The sequence below is a fragment of the Erythrolamprus reginae genome, chromosome 8 (genome assembly GCF_031021105.1).
Source record: "Erythrolamprus reginae isolate rEryReg1 chromosome 8, rEryReg1.hap1, whole genome shotgun sequence".
In the NCBI taxonomy this organism is placed as follows: Eukaryota; Metazoa; Chordata; class Lepidosauria; order Squamata; family Dipsadidae; genus Erythrolamprus; species Erythrolamprus reginae.
This window is the reverse complement of record NC_091957.1, coordinates 27,622,990-27,641,935: the sequence shown is the minus strand read 5'-3', so window position 1 is coordinate 27,641,935 and position 18,946 is coordinate 27,622,990. Positions and strand designations below refer to the sequence as shown.

Genomic DNA, 18,946 nt, shown 5'->3' with positions numbered 1-18,946 from the left:
GGCAGAGGTAGGCAAAGTCGGCGCTTCTATGACACGTGGACTTCAACTCCCAGAATTCCTGAGCTAGTACGACAGGCTCAAGGATTCTGGGAGTTGAAGTCCACAAGTCATAGAAGAGCCGACTTTGCCTGGCCTACGGGAAAAAATAAGGTGTCCACAGCAGCGCCTGATTTCCCGAGTGAGGAAAATAAATAAATAAAACGAAATGTAAGCCTCACGGGGGAAACGAATATGCCTTGTTAGCCTCTTTATAAGAGATGTCTCTTCCCCCATTTCGGTCTGTTTTAATTTTATTTTTCGGTTTTATTCCTCCCCATCCCAATCGGGCAATATTCGTGTCTGCCTCTCAACTACCCCCCCACACACACATACTGGTGAGGGCCTTCGCCGCGGGCCTTTCACGCGGTGCCTGATGAGAGGGACCAATGTATATCTATGTATTTCTTTCACAGTTTGATTTTTCCCGTTTGTTTGTTATTCTATATTCGTTTTTATGGTTTGTTTGAAATGATTCCCGTCTTAAATATGATAAAGAAAGCCAGTTGAGGAACTAAACCGAGCAGGATGTGACTCTTTCCTCCCCCACCTTAAGGTCACTCTACAACATTCGTACCTCTATGGACCAAAAACCGGAAGTCTATCTCTTGCCTCTATGGTTGCACAGAGCCTGACGGGATAGCGGAGGCTTCGCCCCCCTCTTCCGGCTCCTGTCTCCTTTTGGCTGTCATGGCGGTCCCCCTCTGTCCGCTGCTTATTTTTTCCCTCCTGCTCCTCTCTTGGCTTCCCCCGCCGACAAGCGCCGTTTATGAGGACCAAGTGGGCAAGTTCGACTGGTGGGTGCCTCACCTCATAAGGGCAACGCCCTCAGGGTTGGCCTGCGGAACTGCCCGCCACTAGAAAGGGAGGCAGGCGCTGCTGCTGCTAGCCTTGGGGGGCGGGGGGAGTGCGAGGAGGAGGGCAAATAGTGGTGTTGATATCCAGACGTGACAAATCGGGCCTTAAATTAGGGGTCTTCTGGCGGTGGAAGGCAGCTGCTTCTCTGAGCTTTATTTGCCCAGACTACTAAAGAGGAGAGTATTTGTAGCTCAGGGTTGACATGAGGGGTCCTGGCCAATAAAGAATTCTATTCAAAGTCAAGAGAGGCAGGGAGACAGAAGAGAAAGAAGGAAGGAAATAAATGAATTGGAAATAAGGAAGGAAGAAAGTTTTGCAGCTAAGGGTTGGCACAAGGGATCTTTGGTGCTCTTTAAGTTTGGCGGTTTTCTTGCAGAGGTTTCATGACCCAACTAGGTAACCTCATTAGTGCTAGTACCAAAGTCAAGGGAGAGAGGGGGACAGGAAGGAATTGGAAAGAAGGAAGGAATATTTACAGTTTGGGGTTGACATGAAGGGTCCTTGGTGTGCTCTTGACCTGGGTGAATTTCTTGCAGAAGTTTCATGACCCAGCTAGGAAACATCATTAATGCTAGTGGTACCAAAGTCAAGAGAAGGAGGAAGGAATAGAAAGCGAAAGAAAGAGGGAGACAGGAAGGAAGGAAATAAATAAATGAATTGGAAATAAGGAGGGATAGATAAAGGAAGGAAAGAAATATTGATCTGAGGGGTTCTTGGTTCTCTTTTGAGCTTCGCTGCTTTTTGCAGGTGTTTTGTAACCCACCTAGGTAACATCTTCAGTGCTAGGAGGGTGGGGTATTTGTAGAGTGGAGGAGGAAGAAGAAGAAGAAGAAGAAGAAGAGGACCGTGGAGTTCTTGGTGCTCTGTTGTTTCCTTGCAAATGTTTCGTGACCTAACTAGGTAGCATCTTCAGTGCACTAAATAAATCACTCAGCTAATAGAATTTACCTGGGGGAGCCTTGTGCTTTGTGGAGTGAAAAGGGTGTGCAATCTTACCTTACAAATATTTCAGATTTTACGCTTGTAAGCCTCTCGTTGTTATGTAGTAAGATGGGCAAGCCAGTACATTTTAGAAGCACCTAAATAGATAGAAGGTGAGGAGGGGGTTGCTGGACTATCACAGCCAGAGACAAGAGTTGCATCTCAGAACCCATATTCCCATCCCCATTATTTCAGTTGATGAAAATGTGATCCCCCCCCCCCCCTTTGCTTGTGTTGCAGGAGGCAGCAGTATGTGGGGAAGCTCAAATTCGCCTTTTTGGAAGCCTCTCCTGCCTCCAAGAAGCTGATTGTGGCTACGGAGGAGAATGTGGTGGCTGCCCTGAACTCCCGCAGCGGTGAAATCTGTGCGTGTCATTTGGGTGCCCGGCTTAAAGCGCTTCCTGGGGAGTGGAAGGGCCTCCCCTGAATGAGAAAGAGCGCTGCCTCTGGCGTTGGTGCAAGGCCTTTTTCAAAGGCTGATTGGGGTTTTTTTCTTTCTCTCTCTTCCCCCCTCTAGTGTGGCGACATGTGGACAAAGGAACTCCTGAAGGGGCCGTGGATGCCATGTTGATCCATGGGCAAGGTGAGGAAGGGGGCGGTACCCTGGGAGCCATTTCTCATTTGCTCCCACTCTTTCTCCACGTGGGCAGGATATGTAGACATACAGTATATGACCACAATTGAGCTAAAGTTTTCTGTTGTGAGACAGAGTTTTGCTCCATTTTGTGCCCTTTTTTGCTTCAGTTGTTGAATGAATCGCTGCAGTTGTTAAGTTAGTAATAAAGTTTTCCCAAAGGTGCCTTTTTTTAAAAGAGGCAACTGGATTTTCTTTGTTTTGCTTTGAAGACTTTCCGCTTCTCATCGGAGAAGCTTCTTCAGCTCTGAGTGGATTAATGGGGAACGGAAGGATTGATACTCCTTGCAGACAGCTCGTCTTTGGCATCCTTTTTGAGGGTCATTGAGGCCACTTGGGAGGTTTATCTGGGTCCTCAGGGTCAACTGAGTGATGCAAATAGGTGTGGAGCCTTCTTGGAATGGCTGAAAAGACTGTGTTGTAGATTGGTGATAGAAGATATCGTATCCCTCCCCCTCTGTTGAAGGGGAGGGGGGCTGTTCATTTTGGACACAGATGGCCTCTTGGACCCCTCTTCTTTCAAAGCAGCCGTCCTCTGTCCAAAAAAGTGGACTTGGCTGTCTTCAAAAGAGCGGCCTATGTCTTTTAAATGAAGAGGGACTGCTGAATCTAGTCCTGATGGGTTCTCCTATGCTGAGCCATGCATTTGTGAAGTGGTTGTTTTGTTTCCCCAACTGACCAGCTCTCTGCAAGGAGCATCAATCCTTCCATTCATCACCACCAATCCAGTCAGAATTGAAGAAGCTTCTTGGATGAGAAACGAAATGTCTTCAAAAGGAAAACCAAGCATCTTTGGGACAACCATGACCTGGATGACTTGAGAATCTCCAGAGACAAATTTAATAACAATGTTGTTAAGTGAATCTGGCTTCCTAGAAACCAGATTCACTTAACAACCTAGTTATTAAATGTCAATGGTTTGCTAAAAGGTGATCACATGACCCTGGGAACACTGCAACCATCAAAAATACGAGCCTCTAAATTTCAGCCATATGACCAAGAGTGAGGAGGCTGCAATGGTCGTTGAGTGGAGAAATGGTGGCAAATCCCTTTTCTCCCTGTGTTGCTGTAACTTTGAACGTTCACTCAGTGAATGATTGTAAGCCGAGGACTATTGGGATGTTGTTTCTTGATTTTTGGTTTTAGCTCACAAGTTGAAAAATGTCTCTCTCTTTTTGTTTTTGGTAAACGTTTTTTAATTCTTTCTCCACAATTTCTTTGCACATTCCTTGAAACAGATCAGTAACATACATAATTATACATTTTTATCCAATCAGTTGTCAAGCTGGTGCAGAGGTTGGTGATAAATTAATGGCTTGCCACATTATCCATAGAAGGCCTGATGTTTGTGGGAACTTGGGAGGGGTGATTTTCATGAGGGGACAGATGCAGCCACAAAGCATTCTTTTGAGTGGTTCAAGGCCATCCTGTGCCCACCCACCTGGGCGGAAGCACAGGAAGGACTTGCCACGCTGGCACAATCTGAATAGGCAACATGACAAGTTTGTGGGTGAGGGACAAGGGATGTGAACTTTCACCTGGGTGGGAAACTCAGCTTCAGGTTTCCTAGTGTAGGTGCCAGGAAGGCTCCATCAATAAATTGGAATTTTGAGGAGCACTTTGACTCGGACTTTGATTTAGTTGGATGCTACCTGGAACCTTGACATCAATCATAACTTCTTATCTTATTCTGGCACCTATTTTATGCTGCTGTTCATCAGTCTGTTTTTCTTCTTTCTTTTTTTTACACTCTCCTCCCTCTATCTCCATCTCCTCCTTCTGCCTTCTTTCTCCTTCTCTCCCTCCTACTTCCCTCCTTTCCTTCTCTTCTTCTCCCTTCCCTTTCTACTTCCTCTTTCTTCCTCTTTATCTTTCCTCGAGTGATTCTAATTCAAATTCTTCTTATATTTAACAGACTAATAATATATTCCTGATGAAAAGTTGAAAAAAAATGCCTCTGAAAGACCCATTCGGCATTTGGAAAATCTGGCAGGGTGTGGGGAGCAGTTTAACTTAGCCATCTCAACAGAGGGCGACGTGTTCGTGAATTTTGTAACTTTCTGCACCTGCTTTTCTGCAGATGCCATCACCGTTTCCAACGGGGGTCGTATCCTGCGCTCTTGGGAAACAAACATTGGTGGCCTGAATTGGGAGGTTTTGATGGACGCTGGCAGGTGAGTCTTTTAAGATTACTTTAAATAAATGAATAAAGCAATCCCTTTTATATAAGTTTAAACAAATGAGTAAAGCAATCCCTTTTTTAAAAAAAAAAATGAATTCTTAAAATTAAGTTTTCAGATGGCTAGTTTGGTGGGAGTCCAAGATGCTGTGAAGTATGCAGCCATTTTGAAGAAAAATTCGCTCCTCCTACATTATCTCTCCAACGGTTACCAAAAATGGATAGAACATTTGCCTGAAAGGTGGGTTGATTTGGTGACTTAAAAAACCTGCAGCCTTTAACCCTGACTGTAACCTTGCTCATGTTCATAAAGCAGAAATATTCTGTTGTGCTAGCACATTTTTTGCACTTTAGGTTTCTCAGCAACAGACCATAGATTACAGATTGTCCTTGTTTAGCAACGGACTCATTTAGCGACCATTCAGATACAATGGTGACTGGAAAAAAAATAACTTTAAACTTTACAACCATAACTTTTGCAGGAAAGAGAAAGCCAAGTTAAGACCCTAAGCCCAGTTACAGCTTCAGTTAGTGACAGCTGAATTGCTAGTACCAACTGTGGTCACTAAACAAGATGGATTGTAAACAAGCAACCTTTTAAGTGTCTTCAGAGCTGTATCTCTCATTTTAGGTATTTTATAACAATCTTTAAGAATGATTTCATTTTGGCCCAGAAATTAGTATCTCTGAGAATGACAGCCAATTGGTTTAAAACAGACAACCCGATGATGCTGGATGTCCAGCAAACCTGGAAAACAGGGAAATCGGAATTATTGGGGAAATCGGCGGTTCAGGAAATATCAGGGAATTCGTGAAAAAAACAATAAATCAGGGGAAAAAGCCAAATTATTAAAATGTTTAAAAGTCAGGGGAAAATCATGTGACAAAAAACAAAAACGGATCGTGCTGCCTGGCAGAATCAAGCAAAAATGAGTATAACTGTGGCAACCACTTGCTTCCTCAGCTACCGATATTTCTCCATGGCTTAGCCGTTTGGTATGATGTTATCTATGACCGCACCTTAACTAGATCGCAAGTTACAGGGAAATGTCGGGGAAGTATCAGGGAATTTCAAAATGTCTTTCCCCCTGGACACCCTGTAAATTCGCACCTGCTTTTCCTTTATCAGCGAGATTATCCAGTATCAGTTGGTCTATTCCCACGGAACGGGCGTGATGTATGTTGTTGGAATTTCCCCGCAAAGCCACCTCAGCATCCTGACTTTCAGCGTCGAGGACGGTGAAATGACGCGACAGGTGAAGCAAAAATTGGGATTCCAAATGGGATTTCTTTTGACAGGTTGGCTGAGGGAAGGGAGGAGAGTAATCTCGCAAAAAGTGTGTTAGCAGTCCACACTGGGCTTATTACCAGTGTTAGAATACCGAACTTGAAAACAGAGTATATGTGGCAGTGGTGGTTGTTCAGCCAATAACACAGACTAATCAGTAGAAGTATAAATATTATTCACAATGTATACAATAGACCAAGCAATATATACAGTCAGCTATATACATATCCAAATTAAGTAATCATATACAGTTCTAAACATATAGCACTAATCATTAATATTACACACAGTTCCATACAATACCATAATGCAATCCATAGACCAATGTGTAGCACACAACAAGTACACAGACCAATATTTAGCACATAGTAATATAGTATATTATTAGCACACAGCGATATCTTAGCACACAGCAGTATTAAGCAAACAGCTACTTATCTATTAGCACACAGAGTATTAAGTACACAGCTGTATCTTAGCAGATACAGATACTTTAACGCATAGCATAACTTAGCACACAGCAATATAGCAAGCATTGTCAATACTAACCACAGTAGCCATCAATGCAATGCAATGCAATGCAATGCAATGCAATGCAATGCAATGCAATGCAATGCAATGCAATACAACCCAATAGAGAGCAGCACATCTGTCTCCCTTTTAAAACATTATTGCAGCCTAGCCTTTAAAGTCACATTATACTATTTCCTCCAAACATACATTGCTGGCTAGTTCATATATTGACAAACCCAACCAGTGCAGTACGTAGTACTGACAAAGTGTTTCTGTTATGTTATGGTGCCGTGGATATTGCCTATCTGGACTTCAGCAAAGCCTTTGATACGGTTCCACATAAAGAGTTGATAGATAAATTAGTGAAGATTGGACTTAATTCCTGGATAGTTCAGTGGATTTCAAGATGGCTGAAGCGTAGACATCAGAGAGTTATAGTTAATGGCGAGTATTCTGAGCAGAGACAGGTTACAAGTGGTGTGCCACAAGGGTCCGTTCTGGGTCCTATTCTTTTTAATATGTTTGAGAGTGACATAGGGGAAGGTTTGGTAGGGAAGGTTTGCCTATTTGCCGATGACTCTAAAGCAGAGGTCCCCAACCGCCGGTCCGCGGACCGGGACCGGGCCGTTGGGGTTTTCCAGCCGGTCCGCGGCGCCGCTGTCCTCCCGGCAGAGGACATTATGCAGGACAGGGTGGGGCGTCGGGCAGGGCGGGGAGAATCAGGAGGCTCCTTTGGCGGCTGGGGGCTGCCTGGCTTTGTGATTTTGGCTGGGGGGGAGTTAGGAAGGTCCTACTTCTCCCCCCCCCAGCCAAAAACTCAAAGCCTATCTGCTGGATACAGGCGATGAACGGGACGAGCGGCGCCAAAGCCAGTGGCTGTGGCAGCTGCTGCAAGAGGCTTCCGCGCCGCTCTGTCCCACTCATCGCCCGTATCCAGCAGATAGGCTTTGAGCTTTTGGCTGGGGGGGGGGGAAGTAGGACCTTCCTAAGTCCCCCCCCAGCCAAAAACTCAAAGCCTATCTGCTGGATACGGGCGATGAGTGGGACAGAGCGGCGCGGAAGCCTCTTGCAGCAGCTGCCACAGCCACCGGCTTCGGCGCCGCTCATCCCGCTCATTCCCCGTGTCTGGCAGAAGCTGCTGCCCGAGTGCTCTTGGCTGGCGGGATTCAAAGTGCTGGGGTGGGGGGTGTCCTGATAGCCCCCCCACCCCAGTGCTTCGCCTCCCGCTGGGACACCCCCCACCCCAGCACTTTGAATCCCGCCGGCCAAGAGCACTCGGGCAGCAGCTTCTGCCAGACACGGACAATTAGCGGGACGAGCGGCGCCGAAGCCGGTGGCTGTGGCAGCTGCTGCAAGAGGCTTCCGCGCCGCTCGTCCCACCCATTGCCCGTATCCAGCAGAAGCTGCTGCCCGAGTGCTCTTGGTCGGTGGGATTCAAAGTGCTGGGGTGGGGGGTGTCCCAGCAGGAGGCAAAGCACTGGGGTGGGGGGGCTGTCGGGACACCCCCCACCCCAGCACTTTGAATCCCGCCGGCCAAGAGCACTCAGGCAGCAGCTTCTGCTGGATACGGGCGATGGGTGGGACGAGCGGCGCGGAAGCCGGTGGCTGTAGCAGCTGCTGCAAGAGGCTTCCGCGCCGCTCTGTCCCACTCATTGCCCGTATCCAGCAGATAGGCTTTGAATTTTTGGCTGGGGGGTGGAGAAGTAGGACCTTCCTAACTCCCCCCCCCAGCCAAAATCACAAAGCCAGGCAGCCCCCAGCCGCCAAAGGAGCCTCCTGACTCCCCCGTCCTGTGGAGAAGTGTGGAGGGCTGCGTCACTAAGCTCCACCCCTCCATAACCCCACCCCCATATGACCAAAGCCCCGCCCCCCGGGCCGTGGAAAATTGGTCTAGCTTAAAGCCGGTCCCTGGTGCAAAAAAGGTTGGGGACCTCTGCTCTAAAGCAGTGTTTCCCAACCTTTTTTGAGCCGCGGCACATTATTCATATTTTCAAAATCCTGGGGAACACTGAACGGGGGTGGGGGGGGGGGTGGCGGCTAAAGAAAAGTTTTGACAAAAAAAAATCTTCCTCCATTTCGCTCTATTTCTCCCTCACTCTTTCTCTCTCTTCCTTCCTTCCCTTCTTTCTCTCTCTCCATCCCTCTTTCTTTCTTCCTCTCTTTTTTGCTCTCTTTCTCTCTCCCTCCTTCCCTCCCTATATGTCTTTCTCTCTCCCTTGCTCTCTGCCTCTCTTGCTATCTCTTTCATTCTCTCTCTTTCTTTCTCTCTCTTTCTCTCTCTCTTGCTATCTCTTTCTCTCTCTCTCTCTGTCTCTCTTTCTCTGTCTCTCTTTCTCTCTCTCTTGCTAGCTCTCTTTCTTTCTTTCTTTCTCTTTCTCTGTCTCTCTCTCTGCCTCTCTTGCTATGTCTCTCTTGCTCTCTCTCTCTTTCTCTCTCTTCCTTTCTTCTCTGTGGAGGCCGGCAAAGGTTTTTCTTATTTTAAATGTTCCGGGTGGCAGGGGCACGCACACACACCCGACATTCCAAATCCTGCCTCAGCTGTGAGAAGAACGCCTGCCCCGCCTGTCCTGCAGCCCTTTCGCTGACAGCCTGGGACAAAAGCGCTCGGTGAAGGGACTGCAAGAGGGACCGGGCGGGCGTTAGCAGCCGGATGAGGAGGACGAGAAGCCACCCCCAATCCCCCCCTTCCCTGGGTGCCTTCCAAAGGCCCCTGGAAAAAGGCAGGAGGTAGCAACGAGGCGCGAGGACAAGCAGGCAGCTTGGCGGAGGGGAAGCGCTGACGGGCTCTCCTCCTTCCCCCCCCCCCGCTTCTCTCCCGCCCTGGCTTTTGCTTCGCCCGCAGATTTCCCCGCAGTTCAAAAGGAGGCAAGAGGTGGCCTGGATGAAATTGCGGGGAAATCATGGGGCGAAGCGAAAGCCAGGGCAGGAGAGAAGCGCGGGGGTGGGGAAGGAGGAGAGCCCCTCAGCGCTTCCCCTCCGCCAAGCTGCCTGCTTGTCCTCGCGCCTCGTTGCTACCTCATGCTGCTCCCACCATGGCTGCGTGCGGTTCTGGTGCCCCTGGCTGAAGGTCGTCCTGTGGCTGGTCTTGGGCTTTACTTCCTGGTTCCCTCTCCTCCCTCCGCCTGTGTCTACCGCCAGCGCCTCATTCCTCGGAGCTGCCGCTTCCTTCCAGGCAGCCCAGCCACGCTGCCGTAGAAAGTGCAGAGGTTATTGCCGCCACCTCTGCCTCCACTCAGGGAGCCACCGTGGTTGAGCTGAGCGAGAGGAAAAGGCGCGGTGACCACGGTGGCTCCCTGAGTGGAGGCAGAAGCGGTGGCAATAACCTCTGTGCTTTCTACGGCAGCGTGGCTGAGCTGGACGGAGGGAAGCGGCAGCTCCCACTCGAGGAACCCACGGCAACGGGAGACGGCTTGGTGGGAGGCGACGGCGGGAGACACAGGCGGTGGGAGGAGAGGGAACCAGGAAGCGACTGTGAAGCCCAAGACCATCCACAGGACGACATTCAGGCAGGGGCGCCAGCAGCGCCCCGCCCAGCTGGAACTTCTCGCGGCACACCTGGCCATGTCTCGCGGCACACCGGTTGGGAAACGCTGCTCTAAAGTGTGCAATAGGGTTGATATTCCTGGAGGGGTCTGTAATATGGTAAATAGCTTTACTAGATAAATGGTCAAAGCAATGGAAACTTCAGTTTAATGTTTCCAAATGTAAAATAATGCACTTGGGGAAAAGGAATCCTCAATCTGAGTATTGTATTGGCAGTTCTGTGTTAGCAAAAACTTCAGAAGAGAAGGATTTAGGGGTAGTGATTTCTGACAGTCTCAAAATGGGTGAGCAGTGTGGTCGGGTAGTAGGAAAAGCAAGTAGGATGCTTGGCTGCATAGCTAGAGGTATAACAAGCAGGAAGAGGGAGATTGTGATCCCCTTATATAGAGCGCTAGTGAGACCACATTTGGAATACTGTGTTCAGTTCTGGAGACCTCACCTACAAAAAGATATTGACAAAATTGAACGGGTCCAAAGACGGGCTACAAGAATGGTGGAAGGTCTTAAGCATAAAACGTATTAGGAAAGACTTAATGAACTCAATCTGTATAGTCTGGAGGACAGAAGGAAAAGGGAGGACATGATCGAAACATTTAAATATGTCAAAGGGTTAAATAAGGTTCAGGAGGAAAGTGTTTTTAATAGGAAAGTGAACACAAGAACAAGGGGACACAATCTGAAGTTAGTTGGGGGAAAGATCAAAAGCAACGTGAGAAAATATTATTTTACTGAAAGAGTAGTAGATGCTTGGAACAAACTTCCAGCAGACGTGGTTGGTAAATCCACAGTAACTGAATTTAAACATGCCTGGGATAAACATATATCCATTGTGAGATAAAATACAGGAAATAGTATAAGGGCAGACTAGATGGACCATGAGGTCTTTTTCTGCCGTCAATCTTCTATTTTTCGATGTTTCTACAATGATGTCAGTCCTCCTCGATCCACAGCTAACATTAGAGCACCATCTTTCGGCTGTGGCGAGGAGGGCGTTTGCCCAGGTTCGCCTGGTGCACCAGTTGCAGCCCTATTTGGACCGGGAGTCACTGCTCACAGTCACTCATGCCCTCATCACCTCGAGGTTCGACTACTGTAACGCTCTCTACATAGGGCTACCTTTGAAGAGTGTTCGGAAACTTCAGATCGTGCAGAATGTGGCTGTGAGAGCAATCATGGGCTTCCCCAGATATGCCCATGTTTCATCAACACTCTGCAGCCTGCATTGATTGCCGATCAGTTTCCGGTCACAATTCAAAGTGTTGGTAATGACCTATAAAGCCCTTCATGGCATCGGACCAGAATACCTCCGGGATCGCCTTCTACCACACGAACCCCAGCGGCCGATAAAGTCCCACAGAGTTGGCCTTCTCCAGGTCAACTAAGCAATATTGTCTGGCGGGACCAAGGGGAAGAGCCTTCTCTGTGGTGGCCCTGGCCCTCTGGAATCAACTCTCCCCGGAGATTAGAACTACCCCCAACCTCCTTGCCTTTCGCCAGCTCCTAAAAACCTACCTATGTCGCCAGGCTTGGGGAAGTTGATATGCCCTTTAGCTAATACGAGTTATGCATGTTTTTGTTTGAGTTGTGTGATGAACCTTTTTATGATAAGGATTTTTATCTGTTTTTAATATTGGATTTGTATATTGTGTATTGTGTTGTAAGCCGCCTTGAGTCTTCGGAGCGGGGCGGCATACAAATCTAATAAATTATTATTATTATTATTATTATTATTATTATTATTATTATTATTATTATTATTTTGGGTGCACCTGTGCCTTTAAGCAGGCTGTTCATTTTCTGCCACATGGATTTCGCCTTTGCTGGCCTGAGATCAATCTCAACTGGGATAAGGTGTGAGTTGCCATCTCTTTTGCTTTTCGTAGATCAGGGTGGCAGCTCCCTGGCTGAGGAATCTAGCTGGCACTTGCAACATCGTAGAAGAAGCCACGTTGGTGTGTGTGAACCCAGCCACCCAGTCCCTTTACACCTTGTCTCTGGAGGCAGAGGAGGAGGTGAAGGAGGTTCCACTGCAGGTGAGAGGGGTCCAGAAACAAGCCTTGCCGGCATAGTTCCCTCTAAGCTGAGCAGTGAGCAATCGCTCACTTAAAAATCATCATCAACTCAGAGTTTTCCAAACCTGCCCAGAAGCCGAGAGGGAAAGAGTGAGAGGGAAGGAGAGAGAGAGGAAGAGAGGAAGAGAGAGAAACAGATAGAAAAAAGAGAGGAAGGAAAAGAGAAAGAAAAAGAATGGGAGTAAGGAAGAGAGAAAGAAAATCAAAATCTAGTTTGAAACTAGCTCAACTATTTAAGTGGCATTTTGATATTGATAGAGTTGCCCTATTATGAGCTCACTGTTATAGACACACAGTACAGTATTTTATTCTGAAATTCTCTGAGGCAAAACAGGGTGGGTTTTTTATTTGTTTGTTTGTTTGTTTGTTTATTTGTTTATTTATTTATTATTTCTGTGCCGCCCGGTCCAGAAAGGACTGCCGCTCAGACACTATACTTTTCCGCCCACCCCCCAAAAAAATTAGAGGGAACACTGCTTGCCGGTCCAGAAACAAGCCTGGCTGGTCCATTTTGGTAAAGCTGAGAGATTCTTCTGAAGAATCCCTTGTGGGGTGGAGTCTGAGTGGAGCAGAGTGATTATTGACGGGATGCCCTTTGTGTTGCTAGTGCAAAGTTTTTGCAGGAAATTTTTGTCAGGATTTAAACCTGACAACTTAAATTTAATCTGACAGCAATTTAAATCTGAGGTAAATATTGCAAGTACAGTGGAAATGCTGTAATTACTGTAAAATAGAAGGAATGCTGAGTCATGGTGCATTGGCAGAACAATGCAATCTGTTCTAAGACCTGATTGGTCAATACTTGTATATATTGTAATGCACCTTTGTATGGTGTAGTCCAGGGGTAGGCAAAGTTGGCTCTTCTATGACTTATGGACTTCAACTCCCAGAATTCCTGAACCAATCATGCTAATTCAAGAATTCTGGGAGTTGAAGTCCGCATGTCATAGAGCCTGCCCATGGTGTAGTCTGTTTTGTGGTTGGTTTAGTATGGTTAATTGTGGTCTGGTCTGGTGTAGTTTAGCTTGCTTGAGTTTGTTCTGTAATATAGTATAGAGGTAATAGTTTTTGATACTACAGTACTGGCAAGTAAAGAAATCTTCTGAAGAAAGACATCCTGCTGTAGTTAGTGTATAGTGACTGGTATCCTCCACGTTTCCAATGTCAATTTAAAATAACTCTGACAATACATTCCCATTGTGCCCAGAGAGAGAAATATCAGCCTCTACCACATCACTCTCCTTGGATTTTCTCTGCCATAGAGCAACAAGCTGGAACTCGATCCTGGAACAGGGAAGTCTCCGTTCCTTTCAACTATGGCCAATGCAGTTATAATGCACAAAATTTTCCAGGTGTTTCGTCGCTCCCCCTTGCTTGACTGAATTGCATGGTCTGTTTTTTCCCACCTTCCTGCAGTCTCTTGGCCTGGAATTTGCAGACATTTCCAAGGCCCGTATCCTGTCTACGCAGCCAAACCCAGCCAGAGCTCCCCGGCCTCAGTTCTTCCTGCGTCTGTCGCCAACCCACTTCGCTCTCTTGCAATATCGGCATGGCATTTTGAGCCTCCTTCGGAATTTCCCCCAGGTGAGTGTTCTATCCCGGGCCTACCCAGATTGAAAACAAAGGAGGAATCCACACGCTGATTTTTCAAATCAATCTTTTTACCGAGAAAGCATCATTTATACAAGCCAAATTCACGCATGTGAGTTCATCTTGGCAGCTTCTGAGTGAGAGGAGTTAAAAGATAACAGTCCCATGGCTAGGCTGCTATGCAATCCTCGTTAATGCATGCAATATTAAATACATGCTTTGTTTATCATTTTTCCCCCTGATATTATATCTAATTTTTTAAAAAGTTGAGGTTTAAGATTACGTTTTCTCCTGATGTCTTTTCTAACCACTTGTGTAATTTTTGCCCCAAATTTCTTTTTGTGATCCATGCACTATTGATCTCTCACCGTCTTTCTCTGCATTACATGTCCAGGCCAGCCTTGTGACTTTTGCAACTACCGGTGAGAAGACGGTGACGGCTGTCCTTGCCTGCAAGGGCGAAAGGGTAAATATATACAACGATGCATGAAATGAGTATGACTAGGGGTTTTTTTTTACAACAATTCTGTAATGGAGGCATCTATCATCCCTATGTTGCAGCTGGAATGTTAAGAATTGAGGCACACGGTGAATTTGGGAAGCAAATATGTATTTTTCGGAGTATAAAACGTACCTTTCACCCCCTAAAAGAGGGTGGAAGTATCGGTGCATCTTATATACTGAATACAGCCATTTTTGGCCTCCCAAAGCCCCATTTGTGTGAACAATTGGGGCGTTTTTGCCTTTCCCCAGCCCCCAGGAGCACTCTGCAGAATTCCCAGACCCTCGGCATACCCCATTTTTTGCAAAAATGGGTGAAAAATGGGTCAGTTTGTTCGAAAAACAGGGCGAGACAGGGTTTTGGAAGCTTGCAGAGTTTGTCTGGGGAGGACAAAAACTTTTTTCTTTACTTACCTCTTTGAAATCTTGGTGTGTCTTATACAACCGGTGTGTTTTATAGTCCAAAAATATGGTAATAATCTAATAATCTTCCTAATAATTGGCGCCCCCTCCAACTTTTTAATGAAGCCCCTATTTAGATAAACAAATCATGTCTCTTCACAGTTGTTGGCTGTGCTGGAAGATTCTGTTAAAAGACCCAAAACAAGGGTCTCAAAGCAGCGATTTGGAAAGAACATGCTAGATAAGTGACAGTCTGTTGCCTCTGATTGTTTTAATGGTTCTGGATCCCAGTTGGTCTGGATAATAAAGGAAGCCTGAAGCTTTTTAAAACTTTGTTATAAGAGAATAACAGAATTGGAAGGGACCTGGGAGGTGGTCTAGTCCAACCTGCTTCTCAAACAGGAAATCCTTTACAATTTCAGACACATTTTTGTCCCATCCTCTTCTTAAAGGAGAGTTTATGAGGCTGCTTGAAATGGCAAGTGCTTGTTTGAATCCAAAGCGTCTTGTTAAATCTTTCACTTCCCTGCACTTGCCTGTATTTTTCAGAGTATAAAACACTCCAGATTATAAAACCACACCTACTTTTTTGGGGGAGGAAAACAAGAAAAAAAATTGCCTCTGCCTACCAGCATCCATCGGTATTCATCTGACTAGCATCCTTGCAGCAAGCAGCCTGATCAGCTTCAGCACGTTATTGCAGGCTGATTTAGCATGGACAGCTGATTGGCAGTTGGATTGGTCTCCTGGAATACCACCAATCAGCTGCTCCATGCTGCGGGGATCGACAGAAGCAATCGCCACCTCGGCGTGTTGCGTTTTCAGCCTCCACACGCTCCATTTTAGACCCGTTCCAGGCTGTGGGGATTTTCACAGCACATCGCTGCCCATCACTGCCTCCGCGCATTGCGTTTTTGGCCTCCCCGCAGTGTGTTCTTGGCCTCAGCACGCCCCATTTTGTGTGTTGCATTTTCAGCAAGCTCCAACTGCCACTGCCTGGAACTGGCCGAAAATGTGGTGCACTGAGGCAGAAAACGCGACATGGGCCTAATTGTGGAGGCCAGTGGGTGGGCGGGGTTTTTGGCAACATTTTGTGTATAAGACGCACCGCATTTTTCACCCACTTTTAAGGGGTGAAAGTGCGTCTTATACTCCAAAAAGTACGGTAAATTCCATTCTTGCAAGAATTGGAAGGCCCTTTTGCTCTGTTTACTCTCTCTCTCTCTCTCTCTCTCTCTCTCTCTAGGAAGCCCCTTCTTGCCCTGCCCAGTCCTACACCATCAACTTGTACCTCGCTGAAACCGGGCAGCGACTTTTGGATACCCTCATCACCTTCACTCTGGAGAAAAGCAGCATCCGGCCTGAGCAGGTAACGGTTCTTCAGATGTGGGGTTTGTTCTCAGCCTGCATCCGTCACTTGTCACATGCTTTCGATCCCAAGGCCCCTGCTGCATTATTTTAAAATCAAACATCCCTTGCCAAGGATTGTGATTTGAGAATGCCTGTCATGTCCTGTCATTCTGATTCTGAGACGCAAGACAAACAGCTGACAGCGGGAGAGTGGCTCCATTGTCTATGGAGGAAACAGGGGAAGGGCAAAGTCAGGCTGGGCAAAGTGGGGGAGAGGTAGAACAAGGGAGAGGGAGTTTTCAGATGAAGACCAAGGCCCACCCCCTCCTCATCCTAGGTGTGCAGGGAAGAATTTAGGAGAGAGCAACATGACTTATGAGGAAGGAAAGGGCCCAGATTCCCTTCACAAGGCACACCTGGGGATGGAGTTTAAAGGAGAGGCAGTTGGGAGAGGCGTTGTCAGAAACAAATGCTGAATTCATATAGTGTTGAGAGTTGTGATCTGCATCTCTGGCATTCCTTGGGACTGTTTGAATTATTACCGTGCTACTGTGTATTTGTTTTGTTGGAATTCTTCTTCTGGTTTGGGATTCATTATCTTGCCCTGCTGGAGTGATTGATTGCAGTCATTCTGTTTACAGCATTTAGACTGGAGTATCTGCAGGTTTGTGAAAAAGGTTTTCTCCAGGCCGTGGAGTAAAAGGGATGTTGGGGGCAAAGTTGGTGCCAATAAAGGGACTCATACCATTCTCTGACTGTGTTGCCTTTGTGCCATGCACCAGGTCATCACAATGCCCTTTTTCTGTCGTTCATCCATTTCTACCTTTTGCAGCTCTTCATTCAGGTCTTTTTAAAGAAGGACGACTCTGTCGGGTATCGCGCCTTGGTGCAAACAGAAGATCACCTCCTCCTCTTCCTGCAACAACCAGGTACCCTGCTGAGAGCAGATTGGGTGCTCCTCCCTCCGTGGTTCCCTCCGCTTGGGCCATACCTGGGCCAAAGCTTCATTAGTCCTTCCTCCTCCTCCTCCTCCTCCTCCTCTTCCCCTCCTCCTCCTCCCCTTCCTCTCCCCTCCTTCACCTCTTCCCTCCTCCTCCTCCCTCTCCTGTTCCTCCTCCTGTCCCTCCTCTTCCTCCTTCTCCTCTTCCTCCCCCTCCCCCTCCTCCTCTTCTGCTGCTCTGCCCTCTGAAAGATTCCATCAACAGCTAAAGAAAAGAAAACTTTTGCTCACTTAATCTCACTCTTTGCAGGAAAAATTTGGTGGAGCCGTGAAGAGTCTCTGGCCGAGGTAGTTAGCCTGGAGATGGTAGACCTGCCCTTGACAGGGGCCCAGGCAGAACTGGAGGGCGAATTTGGGAAGAAAGCCGGTAAGGATGGATTGGGGCGGGGTGGGGGTGGGGGGAAGAGAATTATTTTGTGCCAAGATGGATGAGGATAAACACTGTCAAAATAAGCCTAGAGTTTATTGCTGGGTGGAGCCTTTTACCAAAGGAGCTCAAAAGGTCTGAAATTGAACTTGGATTGTGCCCCTGTTTGATCAGGAGACACAAGGGCATCCCGGAAGACAAAAGAAAATCCACAAATACGTTTTGGCCTTGTGTGTGACTTGTGCTGCTTACGTTCAGGGATTTTCTTGTTCGTTTTGTTAGCTTGTTTTTTTCCACTCCTCCAATGACTTAACATGTTGAATTGTTTCCTGGTTTGCGTTTCCTTTTTTTTTGCGGCCTGGAAATCAGCCATTCAAGGTAACCTGGAATGTCCAGTCTCCTGTTTTGCTTGAGCATGTTCTGTGTGCACGAGAGAGGGAGGCACATGTCTAGGAAACGATGCTCCATGTGGTGGGGCCTGATATCTGTGCACAGAAGCCTGGAAATAAACCTTCCAGCTTATTATTAGAAATTATTATTATTGTTGTTGATGTTCTTATTGTTGCTGTTTTATTATTTCTTTCCTTTCTTCCTTCTACTTATATTATTATTATTATTATTATTATTAGTAGTAGTAGTAGTAGTAGTAGTAGTATTTCCTTCTTTCTCTCCCTCCTCCTCCACTTCTTTTCCTTCTCATCCTCCTCCTCCTCCTCTTCATATTCTTCTTCCTATTATTATTATTATTATTATTATTATTATTATTATTATTATTATTTTTTTTTTTTTTCCTTCCTCCCTCCCTCCTTTCCTTCTTATTATTACTATTCCTAAAACTATTATTCCTCTGCCCATTATTATTATTACTATTATTACTATTATTACTATTATTACTATTATTATTATTATTATTATTATTATCCTCCCCTCCCTCCCTCCCTCCTCTTCCCCTTCTCCTCCTTCTTACCCCCCCCTCCTCCCCAGTTTTCTCCCCTCCTCCTTCATCCCTTCCTTCCTTCCCCTTTTAAATAAAAATGAGTACAAAACACCTTTCAAGGATGAGCTTAAAATTTCATGGGAAAGCTTTATTTCCCCTCCTCTGGGGAGCATCAGGAAAGAAGAATTTTGCTTGGGAGCCTTTCCTTAATCGTGGTTCTCAGTGGCTGCTGCCTCTTGTTTTCCCAGATGGCCTCCTGGGCATGTTCTTCAAACGCCTGTCCTCTCAGCTCATCCTGCTCCAGGCCTGGACCGCTCATCTCTGGAAGATGTTCTACGACGCCAGGAAACCCCGGAGCCAGACGAAGAACGAGTTCAATGTTGATAACTTAGCCCGGGATGAGTTCAACCTGCAGAAGATGATTGTGATCGCCACAGCCTCCGGAAAGGTGACGGGGGGTGGGGGTGGGGTTGCTCACTGCGCCAGAACAGTTAGAGGTCGTGGAAGAACCGCACCAGCAGGGTGGCAACTTTCCACTCCTCTTCTGAACCTGCTAGACTGCTCATGCAGATGGAGATGCTGTTGTTAGCATTCCACATTGGTCTGACAGCCAGTGATAGAAATATTGTATTTGAAACAGAGTATATGTGGCAGTGGTGGTTGTTCAGACAATAACCCAGACCACTGCAGTGGTA

The 18,946-nt window shown here is 46.8% G+C and overlaps 1 protein-coding gene across 2 annotated transcripts in view; it reads left to right on the top strand.

Moving 5' to 3' along the window:
- The first annotated feature begins 667 nt into the window (after positions 1 to 667).
- The window catches only part of EMC1 (ER membrane protein complex subunit 1), a 32,397-nt gene continuing 14,118 nt past the window's right edge, over positions 668 to 18,946 (top strand). The window contains exons 1-13 of one of the 2 annotated variants that reach the window (XM_070759403.1): positions 668 to 833; positions 2,116 to 2,240; positions 2,393 to 2,458; positions 4,590 to 4,683; positions 4,801 to 4,929; positions 5,818 to 5,944; positions 11,916 to 12,065; positions 13,521 to 13,688; positions 14,089 to 14,160; positions 15,844 to 15,966; positions 16,780 to 16,876; positions 17,198 to 17,314; positions 18,500 to 18,699. In XM_070759403.1, coding sequence (XP_070615504.1) covers positions 727 to 833; positions 2,116 to 2,240; positions 2,393 to 2,458; positions 4,590 to 4,683; positions 4,801 to 4,929; positions 5,818 to 5,944; positions 11,916 to 12,065; positions 13,521 to 13,688; positions 14,089 to 14,160; positions 15,844 to 15,966; positions 16,780 to 16,876; positions 17,198 to 17,314; positions 18,500 to 18,699 — 1,575 coding nt within the window. In that variant the 5' untranslated portion in view covers positions 668 to 726. The remainder of the gene's footprint in view (positions 834 to 2,115; positions 2,241 to 2,392; positions 2,459 to 4,589; positions 4,684 to 4,800; positions 4,930 to 5,817; positions 5,945 to 11,915; positions 12,066 to 13,520; positions 13,689 to 14,088; positions 14,161 to 15,843; positions 15,967 to 16,779; positions 16,877 to 17,197; positions 17,315 to 18,499; positions 18,700 to 18,946) is intronic. The other variant, XM_070759404.1, reaches the window with a different exon arrangement.